Genomic DNA, 10,251 nt, shown 5'->3' on the forward strand with positions numbered 1-10,251 from the left:
TCATTTTGGGCCTATCTAGTGTAAGATTGAATGCATTTTTCATCCTGTATATAGTTTTTATATTTAATGTTCACAGGGACGTGTAGAAATCACAGATGTGGATGCAGATGTCTTCAAGGAGATGCTGCGTTTTGTATATACAGGAAAAGCTCCCAATCTGGAGAAAATGGCAGATGATCTACTAGCCGCTGCAGATAAAGTAGGCAGTTCTTTCTGGCTCCTTGTTTTTCTTAATTGTCAAAGGCCACACTGATTTAAAAGTCATGGATGACATTGTTATCTCCATGAAAAATGGAGATATAGTTTTGGGTGTGTCTGTTTGTCTGTTTGTGTTTCCGAACTACTGTACATGTAGTCAGCATAACTCAAGAACCTCATGATAGATTACGATGATATTTGGTATGTGGGCAGGCGTTGTGAAGCAAAAATTCAAGGTCGATTTTGGGCCCCCTGGTATGTGACCTTGGTACTGCAGCAGAAATTCCATTTTTGTATCTCTTAACCTGGACGTGCTATGGTCTTGATTTTTTGGTGTCAGATAGCTTGTGGTGTACTGAAGAAGTGATGTGGGTTTAGGCCCCCTAGCAGCTTCCTTTGGAACTGCAGGGGTGTTATTGTGACAAATCTTCTAAGGATAATTACTGATTAAAGGAACAACGGATTTCCATGATATTTAGTATGCGGGTAGCTTAAACAGAGATGTACACAATGAAGCGCAAATTATGCTAATTGGGACCTAATTTGCATAGCTAATGAGGAAAATCTATATTTTCAGTGTTTTCCATTATAAGACTCAAAGCATGTAACATGTAGTTTATGGAAAGTTTAGCATCAACAGATACCAATTAAGCAAATGTGTAGGAATGTGAAGGGGGGCATGTCATAGTGCAAAATAAGCCCGATATGACCCGACATACCCGGATGTTCGACATCATAAACATCAAGGTGATACACTTACATGTATGCGTTCATGATGATGATTCCCCGAAACCGTCTTATTCTGAACTGTTCCAGACTACCTCGGGAGGAGGGTCAGAATAAAACGTTCTGGAGCATTCATGTTGACAAATAATTTGATTTATCCTATTGGCTACCGAAACGGTTCAAACCTTTTGATTTTTGCATCATGAACGGGGCATGTCATTCATCCAAGAACCAACATACAATGTACATGACTGTCATTTACATGTAGATCAGTGTGGCTTTACTATTGAAATAAGAAAAGCTGGGTCTAAGCAGTTTTCTAGACAAGTTTATTTTTTGTAATTAGCATGTGTGACCTCATGCATGCTTAGAATAAATGTACTTTGACATATCTATAAGTTTTTATTGAATTTGCAGTACCTATCTTCGCTTAATGTTTTTCTTACCCTTAGGCCACACCAATTTATTTTGTTGCTTCTCGGAATAGCCTGTCCTGTTTTTCCCATTTTGAAAAAAAAACATTGGGTCACTATTTCCATTTACAAACTTTAACTACCAATTTTACAATCTGTTCTGACTGTTGTAAAACTCGATAGCCACCAAAATAGATTATAAAGGCTTGGGCATGCCTAAAAAGTGTGGTCACATAGATCATAAGTTATAATTCTTAATTTATTAAAACTATTTCTCAATATCAATCCATATATTACATGGCAAAAGGTTATTTTGTTACTGAATTATAGTACTAGATCAAAGAAAGGGGTGCATTGCATAAAATGAGCCATACAAAGCTGAAACTTGAATAATCCTCTTATTCTTTGTTATGTAAACCCTTATCTTCACCCCAGACTATTTGCATTTATTTTTATTTTTTTTCGCCCTGTCGTTCCAATTTTTTTCTGAAACAATCCGAGAAGCAACGAATCGAATCAGTGTGGCCTTACAGTGACATTTTAGTGACCTATATGAGGGCACCAGATGATACCATTTAGATTGAAGTAATTATGTGTTTGAAATAGTGTATTGTTCCCTTTAGTATGCCCTAGAGAGACTTAAAGTGATGTGTGAAGATGCCTTGTGCTCCACCCTGACAATCGACTCTGTGGCAGACACACTGATCTTGGCAGACCTCCATAGTGCAGAGCACCTCAAGGGCACAGCTATCGACTTTATCAACAGGTGAGTTGTAGGATACTTCTTTAATTTCATTTCTCACCCCTCTTAGGGTCGTTCAGAAACTTGTTGAATTTAAGACCCTTTGCAAACTATCAGTACTCAAATACTGCTGTCATGCAGTAAGTGAACAGCTCCAACTGACAGCTGCATTTCTGTAACATCTCTGTGAATCAGCTCTACTGTCACCCCTGTAATGAAGCTGATAAGTACTGGAGGTTTTCAATGAGTACCAATAACTAATCTCCAAGGGTCTGCATGGGGGGTCCTGATTACGCTTTACGTTGAATTCAGAAAGGCCCACAATGCTTTATGCATGAACTTTCATGCTAACCACAACGCTTTACGTTAAATTCAAGAAGGCCGGCAACGCTTTACGCTAAATTCAGGAATATTGTTGACTCTAAATTTCACCAAGAGTCTTGCAAATGAGAGATAATATTAAGTATCTGTATAATTACGTAACTGGAGTCATTACTACTAGCATCTCCGCTTGTATTAAATGGTGTCTCTCCTGTTGTTTTATATTATTTCATCGTCTTAGCTGTTCTTTTATTCATTGTTGTTGTTGTTGTTGTTGTTGTAAGTGTGCATTTTATTGCTAATTATAAGGACAAATGTGGTCCAAGAGCAAAGAATAAAGGTCAGGATCTGGTCAGAATTGATCTTGAATGCGGAAAATTCAAGGCCGTCACGTGAGCCATGGTGGGATTGTGTGTCAAACATTGTCCGAGGATGCTGATTCCATTCTGGTTATTATATTATATAAATAAATAGAATTGAAAAAAAAAATTGTAGTAGGGTTTGCGGAAAAGGCTAGACTGTCTACCTGGCCTGTCTACCACGTCAGGCTACTTACATGTAGATCCCTCCATTCATATCCCCACAAATACAGCAAGCTGTAGTTAGACACATATGCAGCTGCGCCCTCTAGTGGAATGTATCCAAACTGCACTCAGTGTATGGTTTAGCATATAGTATATATATACTAAACTGATATAGATATTTGTTTACTTCTGTGAATTTCTTGACAATCTTGAAGATTTGACAGGAGGAGGAGGAGGAGGAGAAAGAAACATGACCAAAAATAAAATATATTTTGACCATACTTACAGTATGGGCAAAATATAACAAACAAATTAAATTAGTGTGGTCTATAGATAGTAAAAAACATCATTCCACATGTATGTGTGTGTGTGTGTGTGTGTGTGTGTGCGTGTGTGTGTGTGTGTGTGTGTGTGTGTGCAGGTAATATTGAACAGGACAACAAAAAAACGTTTTGAATTGCATACTTCAAATCAAACTATTTTCAAGCTGAAATTTCAAACTACAAAATGTACTAAGTAGAGTTCCAAAACTTCATACATGTGTACCTCAGTCTGTGAAATGATAATTTTGATAATTTGACTAGACAGACAGCAGTTTGTTTGTTTTTTAAACTGATCTGTGATCAGTGTTCCCAAAAGAACGACAAGCACTTACACAAGGGGCATGTATATTGCAAGGTTCTCACTGAAGAAGAAAACTACCAATTTTGTATTTCCTAGTCATGCCACTGATGTTATGGACACAAGTGGTTGGAAGTCCATGGTTCGGAGCCACCCACATCTTGTTGCCGACGCCTTCCGTGCACTTGCCAGCTCCCAAAGCCCTCCTCTTGGACCACCTCGCAAGAGAATTAAACAGTCTTAGGATGCTTGCCTGTGAGCTTGTTCTATGTTTGTACAGGATAATGTACATGTATGGGTCTCACTTTCCTGCCTGTACACGGAGGTAGATTGTGTCATGTTCCTTGTTAGAGCACCAATCCTTGTGAAGCAATTTGTCCAAATTGCCAGGGATGTTGAGTATTGAAACTTTTTCATAAAAAGCTGTACAACCTACATTGTATGTACATAATATTTTCTCAGACCTTGGTCAGCTGTTGGATACAGGTTGTAAACATAATGTTACATCAATGATCTTGTCCTGCCCCTGTACATGTATTGGACATTTGTCAGAAGGCATGTAGATCACAGTTCTGAATTGTCAGTCATTTTAATCATGCAGATTTTTTCATTATGATAAATTACATTGGATAGAGATCAACAAAATGACTGCAATCAACCATTTTGATGTAACATATAGTTACTATAATTACACAATCATGTGAAATCAATGGTTAACAACAATCTTCTCACGCAAACCAAAGTTTTGCACCGTTCAACATTTCCAAAGTTATTCTGCTACCTTCAACAGGGCAATACTGACTGGTTCTTCTATGTACTTCACACTGCAGCTATAGGTGTAGGAGTCGCACTTGGGACTGCATTAAACCCCGAGCTGCCGTGTGAAGTAAAACCAGTTAGTACGTACTGCCCTGTTGAAGGTAGAAGAACAACTACAGAAATGTTGGACGGTGTAATTAGAAACTTTGGTTCCATATATGTGACAAGAACTTTATTAACCAATTGCAGTTACTGCCTCATTGTAAATTGGAATTTTCATTTTAGGCCAGTGACCTTCCGAGGAATCTGCCTAACAATATGCATGTACTCTGTGGCACCTGATAGCAATTTTAGTTTGGACACCTACATGTACATTGAAATGTTTCATACTTGTCACACATGTACAATGTTTCTCTCCCACCTTCAGCATCGTTAGATATACTTTATTAACAATTGTACCACTGCCACCCAAAGAAAGAACTGAACTCTGGGACCTGACTCAAACATACATGTGCTATCAATACGTACATTGCACATTCTATTATTATAATTATAGTACCAGATATTACTTCGTGCTGCTCAATTTTTCCTGCATGTTTTCAGTTTTCATTTAGACACTGTGACTTGATTTTATGGATAACAGTCATACACATCATGATCAACTTTTTTTTTCAAAATACCATTTCCAAAAATAATGAAATTATACCCCCTAAAAACTACAGGCAAAGATCTGCAGCAAATGATCAAAGGGGGCATCTAGTAGTAAAAATGAATGAAGTATACACCATGGACAACAGCAAATATATGTCATTCACTCATGGAATGTTCTGTATTGTGAGGGATAAACCTATGACTGAAATTTTGAACACCTGTTTTATTTCAACCAATTTTGTCGTCATTTTTTATGACCATAGAACTATGATCCTGATGTTGCACAGAGTAATTGTGCAAAATATGAAGATGGATTATTTGTTGGAGTTAGTCAGTTACATGTACACTATCTTACTAGTAGTGCCGGAAAGTACCCGTCTAATAAATGGTATGTTCTGTGTGCTCAGTTGTTTTTTACAACTTTTGTGAACTCTAAGATGTCAAAATTCAGGCATCTTTTTTTTCTTTACCAACTTTTTGTTTTTCACATTCTCACATCAGTTTTGGTGTGTCCAGAGGATGTCATGCATAACATCAAGTCAGTGTGTCACTATATGGAACATTACATTGTAAGGAAGGCTGACTGAAGTTAGTTATTTATTTGTCACAAATTAGATTGTTTACTTTGTTGTTGCCCCACCAATACATAGGATTGTCGACAATATCATGGGGCATTTTGAAAACTGTACAGTTTCAGGATATTTATAAGACGCTATGTACAGATATGAAGTTACTGTAAGTTGTTTGTATGCCTTTGTATAGGGATTTGTCATTCGAGCTCTTGTACAGAAATATGTTAATTCTGATTATCAAAGTTTCCAGACGCTCAATTATGTTGCTTCACTTGCTTACAGAATGGTTGAGGCATTTGTTAAGGATCAGCAGCTCTTTATTCAGTGAACATTGTTCTTAAAAGTTTTGATAAAGGAACTTCAGGCAAAGTCTTCAGGATGTACATTTGTATACACTAGAATACACAAAATTTAGTGTGATGTGCATTTAAGAAAAGAGTGGCTAGGAGTCAATGCTGGGATACACCTTAGATTCATGTACATTCATGTATCTCTGCATTGGGATTTAAAAACAAATTCCATCTCAGTTATCTGAATCATGGTTGAAGTTGTAGATCAATCCTTGCCCTTGTGAATTGTGAGGTGCTAGTAAATCTAAATGCCCAGATGATCAAAGTCTATGTTACACTTAAAATGTCTCTAGTACTATATGTATCTACCCATATATGATGCATACACTACATGGTTGACAGGACCTGAAGAATTCCATGCAAGGACAGCCCACTTCCAAAGATGCCCATCCACTTGAATACTCTCCCAGTAAAAGTCACAGGAACATGAAGTCCTACCACAGTCTACATGTTGGGTCCTTCTTATGTCCTGCCACTTTTACATTAAAGGCATCCAGAGCATTTTATGGGGCTTAAAACTTGAATTAAAAAAAACTCAAATTTCTAGTCATTCCCACACAAAGTAAGTTTGAATAACACTATACCAGTGCATATCAACATGAAAGCGGCAAAGATACGATGTCGTTGTGTGGTTAGAACTGATAGAAAATCCAAGCCCAAATAGACTGATCCTGACTGTCCATCACAATTAGCGGTTCGACCAATGAGAGAGTGACTGCATGTCCGTTAAATATTTGCAATTTTATGTTTTGATTTTGCATTTCTACGTTTTGACGGAGGTGGGCGGGGCTATGGTATCGGTCTATTTACACTAGGCGCGTGAAACTAAAAGATCACCATGTAGCTAATTTTTGTGCCGCTTTTGAGCACTTTTGATGACATCCGCACGCAAATGTGGTAAACTGTGGCATTAAATGTCAGTTTTATAAAGATTACAGCAACTAGAATATTACCAGTTTTCAAGCCTCATAGAATGCCCTGGGTGCCTTTAAGGTGCAGTTAGTGGCATAGTGGAAGGTTCTATCATCACTTTTGCACCTGCCATCTGTTTGTCAGCTTGACATCTAAAACAGAGTGACTGAGTGTCCATGTACATTGTAGCACAGACAACTTGTGCTTTCATGTACTTATTTCTGTCCATAGACATTCCCCTTCCCATATTCAACATTACAAGCCCCCCACCCCACGTTTAATTTACAAAAAAAGTTTCAGGCTTCAAGGTAATTCAGATTTGCAGTAATTATGTATCAGGGCGATGTATGGTTGTAGTATACAATAGTTTGCATTTTAAAAAGCGCATTTTGATAAATACATTAAATTTTGGCTTAATACTATTTAATGACAGAAGTCAATATTTATGGGCAATTACAGGATGTTTCAAGCCGTAATGTACCAATAAATGTCAGTTTGATTTGGTGTCCCAGTGTCACTAAAGTTGGAATAGCTCAAATGTTGGTGTGAATATAATCTCCAAGCAGATCTAACGGTTGCAAAGACCGTATCCAACTGGCCAAAGGAGTTTTAATCATAACCCGAGATCTGCAAGAACTTGGCTTCAACAAAGGCTACCAATTGTTACCTAATCAAACTTTGCTTGCCAAGTTGGTGTCAATGAATGAATTACTCTCTGTCCGACACGGGCGCACTGTGCCAGGCCGGGCTGTCACGGGTCAGCTGCGCAATATTCCCTTCAAATGTTTTTGTAAGATTGAATGGTTTTGATGATGTCACAAACATCAGCGATGGGTGAAAGAAACTATTATTGTGACATGTGTGTGACAACTTTTACTAGGCTCAGCCAACACTACACGTTTGGCCCGAACCTCCCACTGGGACATGCGCGGGTGACTGGGTTTGTCAGAAATCAGTCATAAAAAGATTAGCACTGCAGCTATTCGTACCGCTGTTTTAAACATGTCCATGAGGGGGGGGGGCAGCGACACCATTATTGAATAAAAATGCTCCTCCCTGTTTGAGTTCTTGCAGGTCTTAAGTTGCAATGAAGACTCCTTTTGCCAGTTGGAAACGGTCTTTGCAACCGTACATGTACTGCTTGGAGATTAGTGTGAATAATCATTATGTGAGGTTGCTGTACAGTTGCAATCATTACATGGTTTCATGAACAAGAAGAAGAGAAAACTTTTCAATAATCAATTAACAACAGTTGTCATTCTTGTTTGACTTAGTACATTATATAGAGAGGTAACGTTATCAATGTACATGTGCATGTGCTCTAGGGGTGGTCATCTACCACATGTAGGTACTACGGGGTTCGAAATACAATGAAGTAATTTGCAAGTGATTTTCAAGATTTGCAAGTAAAAATGATATGAACTTGCAATTTTGCAAGTTGAAAAATACAAGTTTGTATTCCATGAATGCCTGGGAACAAGCTGCTCTCGTTACACACAATTATACGGTAAATTTTCAATTGAAACACAGAAATCAATGCCTTTTTGTTCTAAACCATCTAAAACCCTTCATAGATCGAGATTTTTTTTGCTGAAATTTGCGCTGGAAAAGGACGAAAACAAATACTGTCAGAAAATCAAAATGGCCAACGTTCATGTAAATAACATGCTGAGCAATTTTTACGATGCCTCCAGTGGTCATAAGGCTGGTAAATGATTCACTTGTGTCCGCCACTTAAAAATGACCACAACAGGGTTAAGTATTAAATTTTGGTAATAACCTTAGCACCACACCAACTAACCATGTAAGTACATGTTTAGCATGCAATATATGAATTCATGTATGTGCTTCAATGTATTGCACAATCTAGAAAAGGTCCTATCAAACTTGTCGAGCAAATCTTCAATTTAAAAAAAATGTTATTACAAACATGTCAGGGACCCCACTGAATGTCATACAGACCAACAAAAAAGCCATGTACAAAGTCATGTAGCATGGTCACAAGCTGAAACCTTAGAAGTGCCCAGCCAGAAGCACAACATGATCCATCATGTCTGACCAGAGATCTACTGAATGAACTTGGGAACATTTTGTATTACAAAGAACAGATTATATGGCTAGCCTGAAGAATCGCGCTCCTAGTGGCCAGCCGGTCCTGTAACCGCCATCCTCTTGGGTTGGGGGTCAGTAACCTCCGGCCGAGAGCTTGTGTAAATACAGGCTAATTATATGGCCAACCAAACTTCCCAAAATTTGTTCATATGTGAGGAATGGCTAAGCACACTGCACTATATCACCCATAGAAAAACATTCTACTTCCCCTCCTTCTGAGGATGGCCACTTTACCTTATACACGGACTCAAAACTTCTTGAATACACTTCATACAAAAGTGTGCTAGATAGCCTGCGCTAGATAGCCTGCGCGCCATATGCTGATAATTAATGACACCCAACTTTGTTTGGTAGATTGGTAGTTAAGTTGTCTCCTTCAAACCCTGCCATCTGACAACATAACTCAAGAAGCTGTGGAGCTGCAGGGGTCGGCTTTGATTCAGACTTAGAGAATAACTCATGACAGGGTTGACGGATCGTCATGAGTTTTGGTATGCAAATAGCATGGGCAATGATTTACATAGTTAGATTCTAATTATGCTAATCAGGAGCATGATTGCAAAATCAATGAGGAAAGTTTATAAATCTGCTGCATTTCAAAATAGGACTCTCAAACATGTGATACAGTAATGTAACTGAGAAAGAGAGATGAACTTTTTTAGACAATGTCATTTAATCATGCGAATCGGGTGAGGATATGCTATAATAGCCTCATATGCTAAGACAAGACTTTCATGCTTTAAACATACTGTTATATTTGTTTGAGAAGATAATCAACTGACAATCTATGCAAATGTGGCTCTTTTTTGCATAATCAGTTAGAAACATTCATGATATGTCACTCAAAAAGGTCAACATCATTTGGCGAAGGTATGAGGTCATGGAACTCTAGTTTTTAATGATATGATTATGTTTCTCCCTATACCAGTTGATGAGTACATCGATGTGATGTTGACATTGTGAAAGTAACGTTGAGGCGAGATTGTGATGTGATGACACATTCTTTTCTTATATCACTATAATTTCTCAATTTGTATCATTGACTTTTTGTATATTTGATTTCGTGTATACAAAATGCTGTATGATTTGTATGAGCCACCCTTCATTGTTAAATAATTATGGTAACACCAGGTTCTTGTTGAATTTCAAAAAGATTACTAAATGTAAAGAAGAATGCTCAAAGTAGTGCCAAATTGGCTGCTAATTGAATGCCATTGATAATGAGCTGTATTGATATTTTGCTATAACATGTGTGCATAACAGATAGCAAAATTTGATCATCTTAACATGTACATAGTTACATACAATAACAAGATTGATGTTTATACATGTACAATGTACACACAAAGA

General features: G+C 37.7%; 1 protein-coding gene across 1 annotated transcript in view; it reads left to right on the top strand.

Annotated features, from left to right (window-relative positions):
• Nucleotides 1-8,031, top strand: part of LOC136445878 (speckle-type POZ protein-like A) — a 28,292-nt gene extending 20,261 nt beyond the window's left edge. The window contains exons 8-10 of the mRNA XM_066444089.1: nucleotides 77-199; nucleotides 1,961-2,103; nucleotides 3,645-8,031. Of these exons, the coding sequence (XP_066300186.1) occupies nucleotides 77-199; nucleotides 1,961-2,103; nucleotides 3,645-3,789 (411 nt within the window). The 3' untranslated portion in view covers nucleotides 3,790-8,031. The remainder of the gene's footprint in view (nucleotides 1-76; nucleotides 200-1,960; nucleotides 2,104-3,644) is intronic.
• Nucleotides 8,032-10,251: the final 2,220 nt, after the last annotated feature.

This window comes from Branchiostoma lanceolatum, chromosome 12 (assembly GCF_035083965.1).
Source record: "Branchiostoma lanceolatum isolate klBraLanc5 chromosome 12, klBraLanc5.hap2, whole genome shotgun sequence".
Classification (NCBI taxonomy): Eukaryota; Metazoa; Chordata; class Leptocardii; order Amphioxiformes; family Branchiostomatidae; genus Branchiostoma; species Branchiostoma lanceolatum.